Below are 23,025 nucleotides of genomic sequence, written 5' to 3'. Positions count from 1 at the left end.
TATAACTCCTAGTTCTGATGAATTCCAAAGAAGTTTTTTATACATAAGGCTACAGCATTTAACAATATGTCTTCCTGCTCTTAAAAACTTCGTACCATACGGCTTCCTCCCATAATTAGCATCTGAAGGACGGATTGTGGCGTCTGCAATGGAGATGAGAATAGAAACAACCTACAGTCTGTATTTATCATCAGGCTCACAAAAAGGTCTTCTGTGAGGTTAACTTGTTGCCACATGCCTCCTCCTTAATTTATTTTCTTTGTACTGTAATTAAATCCTTCCATGGGAACAAGGAATGGTGTTGCTTTCAAAGCCAGATAAAAAGACACATGAAATATGCTCAAAAGATTTTCTCAGAAGGGAAACGAATAGTGTCTTCTTATTTCCTATGGAGGGAAGAGAATCAATAGATGTGCATTCTACTTTTCCTTGAAGCCACAACTACCCCAGTATACAGGGAGGGAGTTTGGACTTAATTAAAAAGAGTTGGCCTTGGGTTCAACTTTTGCTCTGTCACTAAGTAGCTACAGTATTATGTGAAAAAAATCACTTTCTCTTTCCATACCTATTCTCTAACTTAAAAAATGGTAACTTTATCAGACTGTGTTATGGGATAAATGAATCAAGTAGAAAATTAATGACATATAGTATAAATGACCATGTTTTAACACAAAGAATAATAGAATCTCAATTAAACAATATTTGGTTGTCAAGAAAGGGAGTTACCAAAAGGACAAATCATCCAACTCCCTCATCTCCCAACTGTGGTTTCAGTTCATTTTTCCAGATCCCCTCCATGTGGTTATGTATTCCAGCCTTGTGCACAGGAGTTACCAAGAATTTAACTCACTACCTCCAAAGAGAGGCAATTCTTTCACTGAACGTGGAAACAAAATTTTGGACAGGAATCTTGAGTTGTGAGACCCAACTTTGTTAACAATCATGTACAAGTAAGGCCAAATTACTTGTCCCTACTGTTTCCTCAAATGTAAGATAAAGGGGTTATTAAATGCTTACCTAAGACACTTCACACTGTTAACACAGTGTAAACATTCTATAGAGCTAACAGTAGTTTTTGTGTCTGAATTATCATCATGACCATCTGAAAAGTCATCTCAACTCTCAACACTATTCAACCCCTGAAGAAACAAAATTAAATCCCCTTAAAAAGTACTCAGTAGGGCCCATACTGACGTTTCTCATCTTTCCAAACTAAATTTTTATCTTGATATAATCACAGTTAATAGAAAAGGTGTGATGGAAAAAGTGTGTTCCCACTTTTTAGAAGGTAAACTAAACACATAGACTATGAATCACATTCAAGGTCTTTCAACCAAAGCTGGATTATCAACTTTTAAAATAATTGATGGAAAAGCCGTATCATAACCTGAAAGTTAGACAATGTTTTAATGATGTCACATTACCAGTACCACTTACTGGTTGGTACATTTTTCCCCCAGAGCATCACTGAGATGTTTTCTTTTTTTTCTTTTTTTCTTTTCGTTACACGGGCCTCTCACTGTTGTGGCCTCTCCCGTTGTGGAGCACAGGCTCCGGACGCACAGGCTCAGTGGCCATGGCTCACGGGCCCAGCCGCTCCGCGGCGTGTGGGATCTTCCCGGACCGGGGCACGAACCCGTATCCCCTGCATCGGCAGGCGGACTCTCAACCACTACGCCACCAGGAAAGCCCTGAGATGTTTTTTTGGCTAGAAAAACTTAGCATTCCTTTATCATTAGATGGAAGTAACAAATTCAAGAACCAGTGCAAAGAAAAAAGGGAGTTGGGTGTGAATAGCATTTTACAATTAATCAAGGGAGGCATTTTGGCACCTCATTTTTATAAAGAAGCAAAACTGTGAAAACTTACAAATGCCTTCTATTTGTCCACATTCTAGATATTCATTAAGTGTGAGCTGGATACTACTTTAACACAATTACACTCATTCACCAAATAGTCTTTGAGCACCTATTGTGTGCTAGGCACTCTGACAGGCCCTGGGCAGGTACGGTGGAGTTTCAACTAAAGTCAGCGAAAACTGTGAAGTGTGAAAATCCTGTAAGTCACCCATAAAGTACAGTATGTATGGTGTGTGGCAATTTGTAATTACTTTCCTCAATGAAACTGAGCTATATCAAGGGGAAGCATGTAATAATGGAATATATGCAAGTGTCTGACTACTTAAAGCATCCAAACTTTAAGGAAGTTATCAAACCTCTAGCTCTGAACCAGAAGTATGGGTGAAGCATTTTAAATGTTCTTTCTTGCCCACAGCAATTATTCCATTGAAATCTCAAAAATATTAATGCATGTTAATACATTTATTTTGTTTTGATTTTGAAGTTTAAACATTGCCGTAGTATCCTATTTGGGAGGGGGGGGTCATGTTTAGTCATTGGGATGAAAATGCTTATACTGGACTCTACCTTGAAGGTATTTATTATTGCACATGAATTTATGGTTAGGTAGGTAATGTTTATAGTTTCAGTTAGGATATATTATATGATTGAAATTGACTGTGGGTCAGGAAGGCAACTGTGTGGCTCTTCACTGGGTGCTCTCACATAGTTGAGGTCAAGTGGTCTAAGACGGCCTCATCTGGAAAACCTGGCAGCACTCATCCTTCACAAGGTGATGACAGGGTTCTAAGACAGACAGACTAGGAAAAAAGTCTTCATTTCCACCAAATTCTATTGACCAAAGCAGTCACATGGCTAGTGCTGCATGAGAGTGGAAGGGAACTATTAAGTTACAAAGCAAAGGGGTCATCGGTGGAAATCATCAGAGCCAAAGCAAAGGATCTCCCACACCCCTAAACAGGCAAGCACCATAGACTCTGTACTATCATGGGCACATGTACCAAGGTTTCCCAATGTATGAAGGCAAAGGACCCCTTAAATTCTCTTAGAGCAGAGAGACAGTGGCAACTGGACTGTCTCCTTTACAAAGAATACAATTTTTTTTCTTCTCAGTTACTGCATGCTCCTTTCACAGCTGCAGAGCTAGAGTGGTTTGTATTTTTTTTTCTCTTTTTGTTTTCATACATTTAATCTCCTTGCCTTGAAGGCCTAGACAATAAGTGTGCATAATAGAACAAGCCACCGTAAATAGACAGTCCTGTAGCCATAAGCAAGGAAATGCAAGTGGAGGAGATTAACCTTGAAGTTGAAACCCAAGGCTCCTGCGCTTGTGCTCTCCTCTGAAATTCTGCGACGCCACACACGTTCTCAAAGGAACATCTTGTGTTAGCTGCCAAGAGGACTGAGAGACAGAGTGCCGCACGTTTAGGTATAAAGTAAATGGGCAACGTGGGGGAACAAAGAGCTTTGTTGAAATTAAGACAATGTCTTTTTATAGACCTCAATGCCTGGGTGAAAGCATTTGGAAATTGCCACACTCTTCAAGAGAGAAGAATATCAACTGAGTGAAAAAAAGGTAATTATACAGACATGGGCCTAAGTATGAGATGCTGAGGTTGGGTGATCTAGGGCTAAAGAGAACTGTCCCAATCCAGCCATGGAAAGAGGCTCAAGTAAGAACTGGTATTGTCATTTCATGGGAAGTCCCGCAGGGGGCTTCCTGAAGGGCCAGACAACAGAAACCCAGGCATCACCTTGAGGACTTCCACAGTACCCAGCAGAGCTGTATCTTGTTACTCAAGCACTTTTCTGATCCTGGAGGTAAATTTTACCTTGTAAAACTTCCTACTCCACTGCTCCTATGCCGATAAATTTTAAGACATAATACCACGTAACCTCACTAGCCACTTACTTGCTGAGGATTCAAGCAATATAAATACCTCTTGATTAAACCACATAAAACAGTAAACCAAAAAGCAGTTCTTCCAGTCTTCAATGTTTGTATTCAAAGTTTGTTCTCTCCTAAATTCTGGTGGTATCTTCCAAATATTTTGCCCAAATTTGTCAACAAAATTTCTATTGGTCTACTTTTGAAAAAATAATTTAATTTGCCTGAATTTGGCAATAAGTTTTTATTGACATTTTTTGCCCACAAATAGAATATTTTCTTTTAATTATTATGTTGCAATAGGTAGTCTATGTTTGTAATATACAACTTCAAATGTTTGCATGTAGAAATTATATATAAGAAAGTCTCTTCCATTCCACCCTATTCCTTAACTCCTTAGAATTCCTACCCAGAGAGCAACTGTTATCAGTTTTGCTCTTCTCTGAGAACAATTCCATGAATATTCAATCAAATGATTTTTACAAACTCCATTTTATACATATGACATACCATTTACATAGAACTGTGCTTTGTTTTTTTCACTTAAAATGATCTTGGAGATCATTATGATCTCATTACCTATAGAGCGTCTCATTCATTTTAATAGCTACCTAATAATATACTTTATGGATGCATTATAATTTATTTTATTGTATCACTCAGTACAGCAATATAATTAGGTTGAAAAAAACAGATTAAATTAGTTAAGAGTCAAAGGTCATGATGATGAGTTTCTCTTTGAACACAATCTTGGATTAGCATCTCCTACAGACTGACCAAGGCCTACTCTTCTGAAGCTAGATGGAAGTTCCTAATGAAATTTATGATTGATCTGAGGTAAACCAAACATAGCTTCATCCTTGATCTCTTGCAAACATATTTTTTTTACTATCTCACCTTCTCATATTTCCTCATGCCCTTTACTGGAAACCCATGCCTTCTTAATTTTCACCAGTTGTCAGTATTCTTCCTATTAAAATTCCACTGTCAAATTCATTTCCTTCTCTCAGACTTCCACTATGGCCTCCATCACCATAGAACAGGATGTGATTTTTTTCTCCTTCAATTTACTTGAGAAACATTTGTAACTCCGTGTCCTCTTGAATTATGGTTATAGAAGCATTAGTGCATGTTCCATCTCCTTTGCCAGACTGCATGCCCACTGAGGGTTGTAATATATAAAACATAGGGCTGTCCTTCACAGGACTATTAGAGCCTTTTGTATATTTTGACTTAATAAATATGTGCTGCATAAATATATATCCTCTGGGTGTGATTCTATTGGATTCTGCTGAATTATAATAGGGCACTGAATTAGCAGTTATTAGCTATGAGCCCTCCTCCTGCCTCTGAAGTTGCTATCAGGTAGTTATTGGATGAACTATATAAACTCTTAAAACATTCGTATTTTAAAAATAGAATAAAATATATGGATTATCTAGATCACTGCTTGTTGTGAGAATCAAATGAAATAGTGGTTTTATAAGAAAAATCTCAGTATTAGGAAAAAAAATCAAAGGTCTCCTAGTCCAATGACCTATCCATTGATCAAAATCTCTATATATCAACATCTTTGTACGTAAACTATAAACTTATGTATGAAAATTTCCAGAGGCATAGAAGTCTCAATCCAGTATAGAAGGCCATTTTATGTTTGTGCAGCTCTGAGTATTGTTAAGAGTGGCCATACAGTGAAATCCATGTTATGTCACTTGATAATGAAAAGTTTGCTATATCTAGTTGGTGACAGGCTCCCAATCTCTGAACTAGTCTTACTCTGGTCATTTCATTAATTTCCCAATAACTCAATCCCACATTTACAAGAGTAGATTGTTTGGAACACACTGACAGTATTATTGCAGAATTTTAAAATTTCAACTGAGATTTGAACCTCACAAACATTCGAATCTCAGCTCTTTCACTTAATTCTTGACATTAGGCATGTGGTTTACATTTTCTATGCTTCAGTTCCCTCATTTGTAAAGTGGGGATCAAAATGTAATCTATCTCATAGGTTTGTTTGTTTGAGTACTATCAATAAATATCTTTATAGAATATATATATGAAAAAACCCTTTTCATAGTGCCTCAGTAGTTGATAACTAAAATTAACTTTCAATGTTATTCTCAGGTCAATTGATCCAACTGAAATGACTTTGTATAATGTATCAATGTGTCCATATTGGCTATATTGGATGAAATATACTTACACAAGAGATTAAATGATATTAATATATTATTATTTGATTTTATTTTAAGGAATAAAAAATTTTAAAAACAGAAAAAAATAAATTGATTTTTTTAAAAAAGTAAAAATCTCAACTAATCCTAACAATGATCTAATGAGCTATACAAAGTCTTGTGTACCTTCTTTGGTATACTGTAGGGTTTAGCATAGGCAGTATGCTGTCCTAGAAAGAGTGTTACATAATGAGTAAGCCTCACGATTTGGGTATCTTAACCTCTGTAGGTCAAATCAAACCTATCCCAAAGAGCGTTGGTTGAGAACTAACAAATAATGTATACAAACGCATTTGAAAAGCACCATCAACGATAATAAGGGCTAATACTATTATTATCTGGTATAGAACCTCAGTCATATTTTCCTTCCTCACTATGATTTCCACATAAAGAAGCAATAAATTTCAAAGCAAACTAATGCTGAATTATTAAAACTTATACTTCCTGAGAATGTCCTATACAAGGATAGAACTAATTCATACACATCTCCATTTCAGATTTAACTATACACTCTATTGAAAAATAGTTGTAAGACTAAACTGGTAATTTTCTATTACAACATACCTGGGCCAGAACTGGCTGCCTTCAGGCCTTATGTGTATTTATGTGCACCTCCGTTTACCTATCAGAAACTCTCAGGTACTCAGAGCAACCTTACAGTGTTAAAATGTAAGGAGTTCAAAGAAGATCTAGAAATCTTAAGAATCCCTATTATCATTACAGAAGATGTACAAATAATGTAATACGTAAACCAAAAAAAAGTATCCATTTTGTCAACTGATGGTCACATAATCACTAATATTAGCTTATATCTATGTTGCTCTAGGCATCTGCCATCCCGTCCCTTCTTATATAACTGGTATAACTGAGCCACTCAAAAGATCTCAAATAATTAGGACAATTTTAGCCCTCCAAACCTTGAAAGTTTAACTGGGAAGCTATCAGGTCCACAAGACATACTTGATGTAAAGAAAACTTACCTTCTGTGTGCACCGCTGACACATAGGTCCAGTTGTACCTCTTCACTATGTCCACCATGGCCCGTGCCTGCTGGGCATCTGAAGGCACGACCCTCATGAAGTACTTGAACAGAGTTTTGTCGCTCAGATCCATGCTTGTTGCCGAGTAAGCAATTTGAGGTATGTTGAAAAGCTGGAGCAAGTTCTGGACCTGAATGGCCACAGAACTGGAGCCAGGCCCGATGACCCCTACTATGGGCTTCTTGGAGCGGAAGGAAGAGGAAGAGCCATCTACACAGCGTACCAAGCCTTCTTCTTCTTCTGAAGAAATGAGGGAATCCCTTATAAACTCAATGCTCTGCTCTAGGGCCACGGCCGAATGCCAGCAGGAGTCCCTGATCTCGCAGCCCAGGGTGATGTTGGGCAAGAGCGTGGGGTCTGAGTTGATCCTTTCCAGGGTGTGCAGCATGGCCTCCACCCTCTGAATGCCATACTGTTCACGAACTGCCCCACACTTCCGCTCATGAACTTTGTCCACAGTGGGCTGGTGGTGGACAGAAAAGAGAGCCCCGATAATGATGTCACCAGGCATGTGAGCCACCACCCTCCTCTCGCTGGACTGTGCGCTCCCACGGACATCTTCTTTCAAAAGCAGGACTGACAGGATCAACAGAAGGGCCATTTTAGGAAAGGAGTTCAAGCTAATAAAGACAGCATGGTGGGGAAAATTTAGGAGAGTTCTGAGAGATAGAATCCAGTGATGTCCTATGGTGAGCGGCAAACCAAACAACCGCCAGTGGTTTAGATGTGCTCTCTAAAGGACCACCATGTCCCCAGGGACCATTTAGTTAGATGCATCCATGTGACCATGATCTTCAAAACCTGGGGGGAGAAAATAGAATGGGGATTTAACAACCTAAGTGCAACCGGTTTGGGAAGCTCGAACAGTCTACACTAATAGAGAAAGAGAGGTCTTTCTGATGTAGAGAACTTGAAAAAAAGAATCCAAAAATCTTTCTGACTCTTCTTTGCCTGTCTCCGTTGTGATTCTGTGATTTGATAAAAACAGCGGATACAGCTTCTTGATCCTACCTGGCTTAGGTTAATATTTTTTTCATTTGTTCATCTGGAGTACACAAAACCAAATCTCATGTGTGGGAGGCCCAACTGTACTCTGACACGAAGGTGAGGGAAAGCACCTAAAAGAAGTATGCCACGAACAAAAATCTTCAAAAAACCCCCAAATATTAGACATTGGTGATCCCAATAATAATGACGGTATTTTTGTTTGCTTGCTTTAGAAATGCTCTTTGTGTCCTTCCAAATTTTCGGCATTAAGCATGTACTGATTATGCAATTAAAAAATAAAGTTACTTTAAAAAAAGCCTACAAACCCCATCTTCAAATGCAATGTAAAGCAAGTTGAATAACCTTCCCAACAAGTATTGAGCTTAGTTTCCATACAATATAGACCAATGACAAATGAGGTCAGATCAGTATTTTCACATTAAATGAACTATAGGATAGAAGAGGGTTGGAAGATTACAAAGTAAAATGCCCCCAAATACAAAGGCATAGTGCAATGGTACCAATTTTTGCAGAAAAGAATATTCAGGTTCAAATTCAAGTTCTGCTACAAAGAACTATTACTAAATTGTTTTACCTCTCAGTACCAGAATTTTGTCATCTGAAAAATGGGGATCATATGTGCTAGGCTGCCCTTATGGGAATCAATATAAGATACCAACTATGCAAATGTTTTGTATATTGAAAACGGCTATATATATTCAAGACATGACTTTTTTCTGTTATTAAATTTCCAAGGGCCTTCTGTGGCTAGGTGGTGAGGACAGAATATTCTCTGGCAACACACTCAGTTCCCCAGAGTCTTCAAAGTAATTACAGAGTCTTGTAATAAAATTGACAGTAATCAGTCCTTTACCCCTGATCCAGGAAAAATTTCCACATCATGAAGATTCAAAGGGCTGGAGCTATGCATATTTGGAACTATACTTACAAGTAGAAACTTAGTATAGCTATGAATATAGTCATCTATTTCTGTTTAAGCTCCTGGGGAAGAAGAAAATTTTGTCCCAGGTTGCCTACAGCAAATTCTAGCATGATTTGTAAAAGAGAACTGACAAATTAGTGATCTGGGTTATTTAAAGGATTGTTTAAGAGACTTATTTTGTAAGTTATCAGCTCTGCCAGCCAAAGATCTCAAATTGTTTTAAAGTGACTCCCTAAGCATCACCTTGCAAAGACAGGTGATGTTGCTTCAGGAATTTATGCAATTATGATGTTTCTTCAAGAATATCAATGGTTTTCAAAACTCATCAGATCTGCAAAAATTCTAGTCCAGACACATAATGAATATAACCTGAATCACATTTCTAATCACTCTCACCCTCATTTTCACCATTTTCTTCCACTGTTTCCAATGGCAACAGAGAAATGCTCCCTCTGTACAGTGCCAAACACTAAAACGTGCACACACACACACACACACACACACACACACACACACACCCTCATCAAATAGCTACATGCTCCAGAATAACTAGATTTTTAGCAATATTTAGGGGAAAAATCAGCTTTGGTATGGAAGTTGGCATTGTAGACAAGGGGGAAGGAAACAAAGACATATTAATTTTCTCATTGGGAAATTATCTGAATATTCTCAAGCTTTCCCTTCACTTTACTTAGACCAAAGACTCGGGAACCAATGCTTATTATCATGGTCGTGTGAATTCTACTTCAGACAAAAAAAAAAAATCTGAAGTAAAAGGAATCACAATTTTTCATTAAATCCAGAATGTTAGTAAGAAACTCCAGTAACAAAACAGGACTCATTTTTATTATGTAAGAGCATCAAAGCGACATGAGAGACTAGAAGTGGCCCATCAAACTGATGAACCTAAAATATAGATCTCATGCATTTTATTTGTTAGAGTCATTTCCAGCAAGCCCCATGTATTGAGAATATATATAGATACACACACATACACACACACACATATATGTAACTTCCTATGATAGGCTAAATTAATTACTTAACTCATTCAACAAATATCTATTAACTACAGAGTGGGAGAGACCAATATAACAAAGAAGTACAGTGATGTACATTGATAATTACCATCATTATCTTTCATTGAGCACCCATCATATGCCAGGTGTTTATTCACTAACTCATTAAGCATATATTTATGGCCTGCCTATGCTATGACTCTCTCCTGGGAATCAAATATTCAAGAGAAAACAGGGTGTACCTGCTCCCTATACTCATGGGGCTTACAAATCAGTACTCTAAAACAGCAGTCCCCAGCCTTTTTGGTACCAGGCATCGGTTTCCTGGAAGACAATTTTTCCACGGAAGTGGGGGGGAAGGGGAGGGTATGATGATTCAGGCGGTAACGCGAACAATGGAGAGCAATGGGGAGCGGCAGTGAAGTTGCACTTGCTCGCCGCTCACCTCTTGCTGTGAGACCTGGTTCCTAACAGGACGGTCTGGTACCAGTCCAAGGCCCAGGGGTTGGGGACCCCCACTCTAAAAGATGACTTGAACTGGAACCTGATGAATGCAAAGAACAATAAAATGAAGAATGAAGTCAGTCATGTGAAAAGTGTGGCTAGAGCAGAAATAATGAGTGCAATTATGGTACAAAATGAGGTTGGAAAGATATGGAAGGGCCAGACCATGTAGGATCTTGTAGGCTCTTAAGGAATTTGGAGCTTAAGTGCAACAGAAAGCCACTGAGGAAGTGTAAACAAATGACTGGCACAATCCAATCTTAGAAAAGATTCTCCTAGCTGCTCATTGTTCTGCATAATGGACTTGAGAAATCTGAGACTCTTATAATACTCTAGGTAAGAGATGACAGTGGCTTGGCTATGATTGGTGACAGTGGATATGGAGAGAAGTGGACACAGTCAGATATCTTTTGCAAGTAGAATCAACTGGACTTGCTGACGAACTGGATGTGGGTAAGGTAGAGGGGAATCAGTGTCTACTCCTAGGTTTTGAGTCTAAGAAACTAGTATATTCTGGTATCATTAAAAGGGATAGAATTGACTGGAACAGAAACAGATGGGCTCAGGGGAAAACAATGATTTTCTTTGAACATGTTAAATTTGAGTTGCTTTGGAAGCATCCAGGTATAGCTGTCAAAGAGGAAGGAAGATATGTAAGCATGGACCGAGAGGAGTTTTTTGGCTTAAAGATGTAAACTGAGGGTCACCAATATACAAACCCTTTGAAATGAATAAAATTACCTAGAGAGCAAGTATAAAGAAAGAAAAGGTGGTGCTGAAAAGTAAGCCCCACAGAGAGGTAAGGCTGTGGGAAAGCCAGCTAAGGAAACAGAGGCAGCTCAGAAAGTAAGGAGAGAAAGCAAGAACACGTGATGTCAGAGATGTCAAAAGAGAATGTCCTGGGCACTTTGTAGTTGCAGACATATGCAAGGCTTTCATGCTTCTCATTCCCCCAGAAGATATTATATTCTATGTGCATTGTGTATCTGCGTCTGTATGTGGGTATGTCTGTATGTGTGATATGTGTGTGTCGATAATCCTTATAACAACCCTGAGATGTAGGTATTATTTTATTCTCTCTATTTTCCTAATGATGTAATGGTTTTAATAACTTCAAAACAAGCCAATCATGGAATGATGGAGCTAGAATTCATGTCTATGCCTAGTGACTCCATAACATACTCTTATTATCATCTTTTGTCACCTTACCACCCCTTCTGTCAAGAGAGGTATTTCCAAAGTCCATGAAAAGTGAGAGGGGCCACCCAAACACAGTTTGAACTTCCAAGGGAGCTAGAATCTAACAGGAGTTTGCTTAAAAAATAGAGAGTGATGAACATTTCAGGAAAAGAGATGATTCATACACAGAAGGTACAAATGTGTATGACTACCTGGCACAAATGTATTTTTATTGCCCTGGCATCCCCTACTAGATTATGACCTGCCAGATTATAAATCAATGATTGTTTCATAATCTGCCTTAAATGCACACAGTGACTATATTTTATTGATACTAGCTATGAAGCTCAGATACCTGGAAAATATATTCTGAAATAAATTATGACTTAGAAATTTGATAGAATTGTGCTACAACTCAGATTATTATAAGGTTAAACAACAAGTCATCCTGCCGTGCTCCCAAAATACAAGAAATCAATACAGCATAAATTCTAAATAGACCGACAGAGTATACCCTAGCTCTATCAGCGTCACTCATTTGTTCAGTAAGTCTTTATTAAGTAACTGTTCTGTACTAAGCACTCTTCTAGTCCCTGAGGATTCAATTATGGGCAAGGCAGACACAAATTCATGCCCTCATGGAGCCTGTAATCCAGGGTGGTTTGTCAGACAATAAACAAGATAAGGAAGTAAAATATTGTATGCTATACAGTAATAAGGGTTAAAGAGAAACAATAAGCCAGGCAAGGAAGATAGAAAGTATCAGAGATATAGAAAAAATTTTTAATAATGTAGCCAAAGAAGTTTAAACTGTAAAAGTAAAATTGGGTAAATAACTAAAAGAAGTAAGAGAATGGGTCATGCAAATAACAAGGAAATGAACATTCCAGGTTAAAAAAAAAAAGTAAATGCTAAGTCCCTGAGGCAGATTTATGCTTAGTGTGTTGAGAAACAGCAAGGAGGCCAGTGTGACTGCAGTGAAGTAAAAGTGGGGAGAGAGGAAGAAGGGAGATTTGAGAACTAGTATGATGATCAAAGTCTTTTTGGACTTTGAAAGACTTTGGCTTTAACACTGTGTGAGAGTGATTTTCTGGAAGAGTTTTCAATAGGGGAGGGATACACAATGACCAACTTTTCAACAAGAATAAGGGCACAAAGGCAGAACCAAGAAAGCAATTAGGAAACTACTGCAATAATTCAGGTGAGAGAGATGTCAGTGGCCTGGATCAGGAAGATGGTAGTGAAAACTGGTAGAATTCTAAATGTATCTTGAAGATAGAGTGAAAGGGTTTGCTGTCTGATCTGATTTGGGCTGTGAAGGAAAGAGGATCAATGAGGACACTGTTTTCAGTCTAAGCAAATGAAAGATGGTGTCATGTTGACTGAGGCGGAGAAAACTGTGGAGGAACAGATCTGGGTGGGGAGAACCGAAATTCAGTTTTGATACACCAATTTTTAATATTTGTTAGAAATTCAAGAAGAGATATTTAATAAGCATCTGATTTAAGAGGTTGAAATTCTGGAGAGAGGTCTGCATAGGAGATATAAATGGAGGAGGCATTAGTATGTAGATGTTCTGTTTTGTAAAACATAAAACCGGATGAAATCAACTAGGAATTGGAAAGAGAAAAACTAGTTCTGAGACTGAGGCCCGGGGAATTTCAATGTTTAAACTCCCAAAGACCCAGAGATAAGGAAAAACCAGCAAAGGAGACTGAAAAGATTTTTGAACAGAAACCTTATCTTGTAAAGTGTATGTGTGGTGGGGAGGGGGATGAAATGTGAAGTATTCAAGTTCTATTAAAGCAAAAATAAAACTAGATACGGCTGTGTTTTCACAAGAAATATTATGAGTGTGTGTGTATGCACACAGTCGGGAAACATACACACTGACATTAATGAGATGTCCTCTGGGTGGTGGGAATATGCATAATTTTTAATTTCTTCTTTGCTTTTATCTGTGTTTTCTAAGTTTCTGAATTTCTACTATCAAAGCTATTTGTTATTTGTGATATTTTTTTAAATGTGGTACTGAGAGATCTACTTTCTAAATTTCTGCCCCCGTCTCTCTGATGGTCTTATCTCCTCTCAATCTGCCCCTCCTTGGAAGTCTGCTAGTTAACTTAAATTTGGGTCTCCTTTAGGTATTCTGAATATATCTTGAACCCCTTTGCCCCAGTGGTTCTGGGCACGCTGCTTTTTAGCCTTGCTATGCTCTTGTTTCATGGCCTTAAGGCAGAGCTTTTAAGAGCATGGGCTTGGAGTCAATTAGACCCGGGTTTGAATCCTGGCACTGCCATCTGTTGGCTGTGTGCCCTTGGTCACTTAGCTTCTCTGGAGCCTAACTGGAATGAGAATAGTATCTACCTCAAAGAGTTTTAATGAGGATTGAATGAAGTAATATTTTTCAATAGTCCCTTTATAAAAATCTTCCCAGGTCCCTCACCTTGCAGTATGTGCTGTATTCTAAATGCAATTGGCATTTTCATCCGTAACTTTTTATGTTATTTATTAAGCTAATATCATAGCTATTTATACATGTTTTGTCTTCCAATAGACTTCAAACTCTTTAAAGATTAAATCTGTGCCATACACAACACCTAGTATTAACAACTATTCAACAAATCCTGCTGAATGCACGAATAAGTAAAGTGAGTTGCCTGCACTTCGCTTTCTGGTCAGTTACTTGATTGAGATGTGAAGATAGTGCCCCCTGCCCCACTGTGGAAAACTGGAAAATGGATACTGAAACTCAAATGGGTCCCGGCAACAGGGGACATCAAAAAGAGAAGTACAGACTAACAAAGTAGGAGGGAGAAACCTTTGGTGTTCCCCATGGCTTTTCAATATATTAAGGAAAATAGCATCATAGAACTAGAAAGAGTCCTATAGATGATTCAGTTTAACTGAGACCCATGGAGAATAAATGATTTTTAGCAGGTCTAGGACCAGAACCGAGAAAATATCATCTCAAAACCCAGATTTAATCACATCCTGCAACTTGGTGTCTGTTCTTCTACAATTTTCTAAGCATATAACCTTTAATACATAGATTTTTTATTTAAATGGAATATTAGTATGAAATCTATATTGCAATACATTTTTATTCTTCTCTATATAATGTATTATAAATACCTTATGAGATTAGTTCATTTTGATGATGGGGATAATGATAAAAATAATTAAAATTCACAGAGAGCTTACTATGTTCTAGTGCTTAGAACGGTGCTTAGCGTTTCACATGAAACGTCATTTAACTATCATTTTAAAAAACTGTAAGATAGATCATTTTATGTATATTTTATGTTTGAAGTATCTGGGACTCAGAGAGAGAGAACAGTTTGGCTAAGATTCTAAAGCAAGTGAGTAGCACAGCCAAGATTCACACTTAGAGCTTCTATTTCTTTTTAACAGTTGCATAGTATTCAATTATATGAGTGCACAAAAATTTATTTAATTACTCCCTATTTTTGGATATTTAGATTGTTTATAGATTTTACTACTATCATAAACAATGTTGCACTTAAATTACTTTACAAACTATTTCTGTAGGACAAATGCATGATATTGCTGGCATGAATCTTTCCACATTTTACAATCTATTAATTTAGATTGTAAAAGGTGGCATTAACTTCACTCTCAGTCCCTTCTCCTTAAGCTTGTCAATTCTGGGCACCACACGATGTTCTCTCCATAAGAACCTGCTTTCTCTGGCTTGTATACAAGTTTGTGAGTGAGGCCATTTCTCCTTAGATATCTCACCAGGAGGTTCATTCATTCATTTAACAAAAGTCCGGTAGAAAAAAAAAAAAAGGAGGGGGAATAGTAAAACCATATTATTTTATTTTCAGTGTACGGAGCCTTTTCCCTTTTACTCCCATTTCAAACTAAAACAAAATTACCACTAAGAAAGTCTGATTATCCCCATTTCATATATCAGAAAATAGAGTCTCCAAGATAATAAATTATTTGCTTTAGGTTATAACTCTGACATGGTAGGTGTTAGAGATTGGTAGCTATGTTTTTTAATTCATCATATATAGGTAAATATATATATTCTCTACATGTATATCCTTGTATAGATAATGGGAAGAAATTAATACAATAATTTTTAAAAGCTTTCAAAATGTTATAGATCTATGATCTAAAAATATGGAGTACTTTAATTCAATCAAAAGTAGTAAATGATAGGAGTTTATATACATAGTATAACTTATATGATATTTTGATTCAAGATGCTATTTTCAGAAGCACTAGGCTACTTTATTCAATGTTCTATATCATATACTTTGGGTTCATAGCATAATAAAATTAATCACTACCCCATTATAAAAAATAATATATATTTAATATGCATGAAAGTACTTTGCCTCAGGTAATCATACGGTCCCATATTGTATCCTAAATGAATATGAAGAAGAAGTATTGGTGGGTAGAATTTACCATAAACGACAACTTACATAGTAATCAGATTCACAGCTTGCATTGTCTTTTATTTTCAACAATCTTCTCAAGCTGACCATCTTTCTGGCACAAATTTCTCTTATATAACTTAATCCCCACACAAGCAAATAATACAGCTCAGGACATCAACACTAAAATGATTCCTTCTGCCTGAGCAATAGCCTCATCACATATAAGGGTGTCAATGTTGCATATGCCATGGATGGCTTTGATACATTTTCCTGAAAACCAGTGCATCCAATAGATAAGAGACACTCTGAGGTATAATGATACGGAGAGCGTTACAGTCCGAGGAAAGCTCCACTGTTGTAGCTATCTCAAGCACACATCTGCGACCTTGTAAACAAGAAAGTCCAGCACCCCCTCCATTTAGCCCAGCACAAAAAATATGCCATATTTTAACTGAAACCCCCTTAAAGCAAAAAAGGGCCATAAAATAACATTGTACAAAAGTGAAATCTGTAATTTTCTGCATTAATTTAAAGGTGCTGGCAGTAGAATAAAGCTCACTAAATCATTGTAAATCATTACACGATTCGTTTAGTAGTCCATGAAGACCTAAAACAGCCTTCTACAGCAAAGCGATAAAAATGATGTAATCCACCGTTAGCTAGTCTCAATTTAATTATCATGCAGGGTTTCTAAATTTCTTCCCATTTTGCAGCCTTCAGCTGCTTTCTTTTTATTTATGGCACACCTCTCAAGACTGTAAAGCATTATGGTGCATATTATATTGCCTATCATCAGGTGCTTGAAAATGTGGTTTTGCATTTTTAACTCAATCTCTAGTTACTTATTAATAGCTAATATTTATTGAGTGCCTACTTTGTGCTAAATAATATATAAGCATAATTTAATGTAAGTTTCACAACAACCCTGAGGGGTAGGTATGATTACTACCTACATTAAATATCTCTCGAAATTGAGGTTTAGAGGTGAAGAATCTTGCCAGAAGTCTCATACATATAATAAATGGCAGAGTCAGGACATGAATCCAATTCTCTCTGGCTCCAAAGCTCACACTCAACATAATCAGATGATACTGTTTCCCATCCGACCAAATGCGTTGGTTAGTTAAACCTTATGAACTGGCTGCAAAACATTCTGGAGACTCTGCTTTCCACTAAATTCTTATGTAATGTCAATCAGCTTCATTCAGAAGCTGTACAAACAAACCAAATAAATATAGGCAACTCTGCCTCATGGAATCATTTAGATCAGGGCTTCTCAAGCTTAGACCTGTTAACATTTTGGACTAGACACTTTTTTGGTTTGGGGGGGCTGCCATCTTGTGTATTGCAGGATGTTTAGCAGCATCCCTGGTCTGCAGATGCCAACAGCACATACCTCCTCTAGTTGTGATGAATAAAAATATCCCCAGATGCTGTCAAATGTTCCTTGCAGGTCAAAGTCATTCCCAATTGAAAACTGCTGATTTACTTAAAACTCATCTTTGTCAAGGTCTATGTAATCATCAATAAAGAAGACAACTAAGAGTCATCTGGATGTGTCAGTCCCACAAAGCGTTTTTTGAAATGTCCTAATAATTCTAAGGAGAGTAGTTTGGAGATTAGTAGGCAAGTAGATTTGCCTTACTCCTTCTTTACATTGCCACTTGTTTCTGGCTGCATTATCTTGTTTTGGAGCTTGGAATTTCAACGTGAGAAATACAGATTAAACTGTCAAAGAAGATATTGCCTTACATTAACTAAGCATAGTTCTGAATATTCACAAATTACAAAAAATAAATGTGAGAAGAGTATCCTATGGTACACATCACATTTCAAAGTCTATGTGAAATACAAAGTTCATTATAACTTTTTAAAGATAAAGAATAATAACTTTATATAGTAATTTTCATGTTGGTTGTTCAAAATCTTATTTTTATTTTTTAAAAAGTAATATAATATTATTTACCTTTCTTCTGGATCTTTAAAGGATTCTACTACATTACCTGTATTGTGTAATACTTTGTATTAAAACAAATTGATTTTTAAAAATATTTTAAAATTATTCTTCTGCAAAATATTATGATGCAACAGGGTACATTATTATTACAGGGCCCATTAGTGCCATTATGACTATGAACTTTTAATTTTCCTCAGAACATTTATGCTCAGAAGTTTAGTCAGTGGCCTATACCTAGAGTTGTAAAAACTAATCATTAGGGAATTACTCTTAGGTCTTTATAAGACCAACAGAATCACATCAACATAAAATACATTTTCTTGCATCTCACTTTTTCCTTTAAATTTCCTGAGTAGTTTGACTAAAATAAAAGAAGCTATTTGAAACAGCAATTATGTATCAACCATATGGTTGTTGAGAAGATTAAACTCAATAACATAGGAAGCCTAGGAAACATCTGATATTCAAAGGCCTAGATGTGATTAATAGTCGTAATGACCAGTTCCGTACTTTTCACTCTGGGTCTGGCACTTTACTTATATTTGTGTAACTTATTCACCATAATCACTCAATGAGGCTAATAGTGTTACAACCTGTTCCCCATTTTAAAAATGAGGAAGAGAGGCAGAGAAACGTTAAGGAACTTGCCCAAGGTTACATAGCTAATAAGCCACAAAGCTGGGATTCAAACTCAGGCAATCTTGTGCAAGGGTCTGTACTCCCAACCATATCACAAGTCACTGGAAACCACAATGAAACAATTCCATGGTGTTTATCTAATAAAATGGAAAAGTTATCTAATATAATGGAAAAAGGATAAGTCTGAGTTCCAAACAAATCAGACATATGTATGTGTGTATATACACACACACACGTGTGTGTGTGTGTATGTATATAAAATTATATATACATATAATTTTATTTTTCCATTTCCCTGTTACATGACAGTGGAAGGAAACAACCCTCAATTTTAACAACAGAAAAATCACTGCCCTGTATGATTGTTATGAGTATTAAATAAGATATATAATGCTTGGCACGGTGCCTGATGTGCTTAATAAATGATAGTTATTAGAGCAGAGATGAGCCTGCACAACACCTTTGCTTGTTTCCCAAGCAAAGGTATATACAAGACTAAAGGTACATACAATTCAAATGAGATCAGAACTGATAAAATCTCAATATTTTTTCTCTTGTTTGAGAATTTAAAGGAAATGGAAGCAAGCTTATGGCATAATGTTTTTTAGAACTACGTTTTAACCAACTGAGAGAAAGGAATAACAAGAAAATATTTTCTCAGTTACAGATCGTTGAAATGCAAACTAAAAATTTAAATTTTCCTGGGTTATACAAGCACATCATAAACTAAAAAATATTCCTTTTGAGGCTCCTATATTCTTATATTCTCCAAACTCCACGCAATGAAAGTGATGACTAAATGATGCCTCAGGACTAGGATTAACATTTCTGTGAATATTAAAAAGAACACATATTTCTCAATTGTAGAATGTTCCTGCTTTGTAGTAATACACCTTCAGTTTATCCAAATGCCAAACTGATCAGCTTTAGCATATATCAACATATATCAAAAGGTAGTCTTCACTATTTTATGAAGTTAGTTTAAACTCTATCTACCAAAATAACACAGCAAAAAGTATAAGGAGGAATAGTTGGATGTGTCTCTTCATCTCATGAGGATAGAAATCCTGGGAGAAAATGGTACACAAATAAGTGCAATATTTTTCATGATTAACTTTATCCCATATTTTTCTACCTGTAATTTCACCTACCTTTCATTGGCACTTAATTTAGTTTTTCTATATAAAATGTTCTGACAATTCCGTAAGAGACAATATAATACGACTCCTATAAAATCTTCAACATGTTTTGAAGAAATGTAAAAAAACTTAGAATTAGTAAAATCTTTTAGTCATGAAAGTAAACATGTTTAATGACATAAATTATTGAATAGGGAACAAAACAATGTCAACAGCAGAGTCTAACCTGAAGATATTATGTAGCTACTTAAATATTCTCAAAGTCTGTATATTTTGTACTGGTTGGACATACTACCTATGAGTGGATTTTTCAGTTTTCACCTTGGCATTTGTCATCATGTCCATAATGTGTACCATGATGTGATGGCAGAGGCTTATGTCTACCTATGAAAGTAAAGTGAAGAACTGGGCAAGTACTTGAATATTCAAATACCACTCCTCTCCTCCAAATAATCTCAATATGCCCTTTAATAAATGAACATTAAAGAGTTTGGTTTCTTGGATGAATTGGGAGATTGGGATTGACATATATACACTAATGTGTATAAAACAGATAACTAATAAGAACCTGCTGTATTAAAAAAATAAAATAAAATTCAAAAAAAAAAATAAAAACAAAAGCAAATCACAGGTCCTGTGCACACCGAAGGTGAAGGGGATAATGCAAGGGCAAGGATATCAGGAGGTGGTAACCGTGGAGACTACCTTGGAATCTGTCCATCATAGACTTCCAGTACAATATTGAATAAAAAGTTCAAGGACAAACAAACAAACAAACAGAGTTTGGTTTGTTTTTGAATGTAGCCTACAGCCAAAATATTACCGTGGGATAGCAAAGATCTAGGGGGTGCAGTGAAAATACCTAAATTATATATTTGTCAAGCAGATTCTAAATGACCAGGGAAAGCTTTTGTCTTAAAGAAGCAGTAAAGCAATTACGTAGAAAGTACTCTATTCTATTCACATTCTTCAAAAACAAACAAAAACCCCAAACCTTGTAGGATCTGTCCGGAGTGCTGAAAAGGTTTCCACTGGAGAAGGCTGGAGGCTGGGCTGTGCATTAACCTGATGAGTTCACAAAGCAGTATTTTCAAGTCCCAACCAAAGATCCTTTGAAACAGAAATTGACATCCATAAAGGACAAAAATAGTCACAACTGATTCTTAAATGTGTAACTGCATGGATACAAGAGATAACTTAAAGGAGGAAATGTCCTGTGCTCCATGAGAGGAATAGGAGCACAAAGCACACCTAACAAGAGGTAGCATACCTGAACACTCCAAAACTCAAAAGGATGTCTAGAATGTTGTATAACTACGAGGATTCTACAGAAAACCTAAGCTTCGCCCCACGCCAGCTAGGGTGGGGGGCTGCACATAGCACAAGGCAGTGCTGCCTTGGCTGCCTCAAAAGGCCAGCAGTTAGCATTAAGGATACAGATTAGCTCTAGATCAGTCTCAAGGGACGTAGAACAATGAAACAATACGTAGAGAATGAAGAAAGTGGAAGGAAGCCACTGCCTTCCCACTGACCTGTATCAGTTTCTTAGCGGAAAGTAAAGTGTGGGAGAATCTACCTGCTTGGCCACTCAAGCTTTCGATTCAGCTGAGGCAGCACCAAGATAGTGCCTAAATAAGCACAAGCACTTGTTAACCTCTCCTCCATTTCCCTTTCCCACAGCGCCCGCTCCGGAGGGAAATGGGGGCAGGTGGAAATCCAGCACCAGTTCCAGAGCCCCCCAGGCAGATTCCTCACTTCGCTCTTCGAAGTCCCAAGTGCAGGGTAGGCTCTGGTCACCCGGCTAGCTCGTGGGCCTGCCCCGGGTTCTTTCCCCAAGTCGCTGTAGTCAGGGCTCTCTCCTTGGCATTCCGCTTATGTTGCCACCCGGGGTAACTAGCAGGCTTTGTGTCCGAAGGGAAAGCTACATCCACGGGAGAGGAAAGAGAGGCGGGCGCAGACTGGGGTTCAGAAAGAAGCACGCTAGCCTGAGTGAAAGCGCTGTGCTTTCAGCACCATCCGCTGTCCCCCCTCTTCCTGCAGCAGGCGCCTGGTCACCGCAGCTAACCCATCTACTGGGAAGCGATTCTCCTTCCTCTTCCTCTCCACCTCGCTTCTCTGAAAGCTGAGCCCTCGGGTGGTCTGGAGGAGCCCTGTCTGAATTCTAAAAGCACGCACCTGGCCCTCAGGGAGCGGGACCTCGCATCCGAAGGCATGCAGGATCCCCTTCTTAACCCTTGCGGCCATTCCCTCATTTACCCCATTGCTCTCGCCCTTTCTCCCCAACAGGTTTAACTGAAGCCATCCGCGAATGAAGCAGACTTCATCCTCGAGGTTCTGGCCACCCCCGCTGCTCCACCCTCGTACCCCTCCCCCAAACCAAACTGTAAGCTCCCAGCAAGCGTATAGCTCATACATCCTTCTCGGGCCCGGGGACACTTGGGTAAACAGACACTTAGCAAGCTTACCCCCCTGTTGGCGGCGCAGCAGGCAGTGAGGCGCGGTCTAGCTAGCCCCCCATAAAGTTGGGCCGCGCGGATCAGCGGGGCAGAGCCAGCCTCTGCAGTCCCGGGCTCCCCCCGCCCCAGATGATCTTAAGCTCATCGCCTGCGCTCCGTGCGCGCAGAACAGCAGAGCTGAGGGCGGCGTGTGCAGCAATTCTCCCTGCTACTGAGAAAGGGGAGAAGGGGGGAAGGGGAGAGCGCGGAGGAGGGAGGGGTGGTAGTTTGTATTTATAGAGAACAGAGTTCTCAGCGCAACTTTTTGGTGCCACCAAGTGGCACAGTGAGCTCCTTTAGGAACACAGACTTCGGGTCGAATCTGGATGGGTAAGCCAGCTCCACAGCCAGATGCTCACATGGTGGGAGGGTTGGGGGACATCCCCTCGGACTTGAGTCTCCCCGTGTGAACTTTCTCATCTCAATGGCTGCGATTCAGATCCGTAAATTTTAAGAATGAGCTTGTATTGAGGGGGAAGGTGTACCTGTGCCTCCTTCAGACAAGTGGCAGAGGTGTCAAGGACACTGGGCAGATGCCAGTAGCCTCCTAGGAGTCTAGGAACCCTTGTCTCAGGAAGAATACGTTTCCTTCTCTCTCCTAACCCTTCTATCCAGATTACAGTATTCTCAAATATCACTCTTAAGCTGTCCTGCCATCCTGAGTGCCCAACCTTTAAAGTACAATGCCATTCATTTTCCTTGTGCTAGAATCAATTCCAGA

The 23,025-nt window shown here is 38.2% G+C and overlaps 1 protein-coding gene across 6 annotated transcripts in view; it reads right to left on the bottom strand.

Moving 5' to 3' along the window:
* GRM5 (glutamate metabotropic receptor 5) overlaps positions 1 to 23,025 on the bottom strand; it is a 552,365-nt gene that overhangs the window by 527,554 nt on the left and 1,786 nt on the right. For 2 of the 6 annotated variants that reach the window (XM_067038303.1, XM_067038307.1), the window contains exons 1-3: positions 22,275 to 22,478; positions 20,804 to 20,919; positions 6,968 to 7,828 (exon numbers count right to left, since the gene is read on the bottom strand). In XM_067038303.1, the coding sequence (XP_066894404.1) occupies positions 6,968 to 7,628 (661 nt within the window). In that variant the 5' untranslated portion in view covers positions 7,629 to 7,828; positions 20,804 to 20,919; positions 22,275 to 22,478. Of the gene's footprint in view, positions 1 to 6,967; positions 7,829 to 20,803; positions 20,920 to 21,984; positions 22,149 to 22,274; positions 22,479 to 23,025 lie in introns of those variants that run through there. The other 4 variants (XM_067038304.1, XM_067038305.1, XM_067038306.1 and 1 more) reach the window with 4 other exon arrangements.

The sequence above is a fragment of the Kogia breviceps genome, chromosome 7 (genome assembly GCF_026419965.1).
Source record: "Kogia breviceps isolate mKogBre1 chromosome 7, mKogBre1 haplotype 1, whole genome shotgun sequence".
NCBI lineage: Eukaryota > Metazoa > Chordata > Mammalia > Artiodactyla > Physeteridae > Kogia > Kogia breviceps.
The sequence above is the reverse complement of the archived record's forward strand: the minus strand, read 5'-3'. Positions and strand labels throughout refer to the sequence as shown.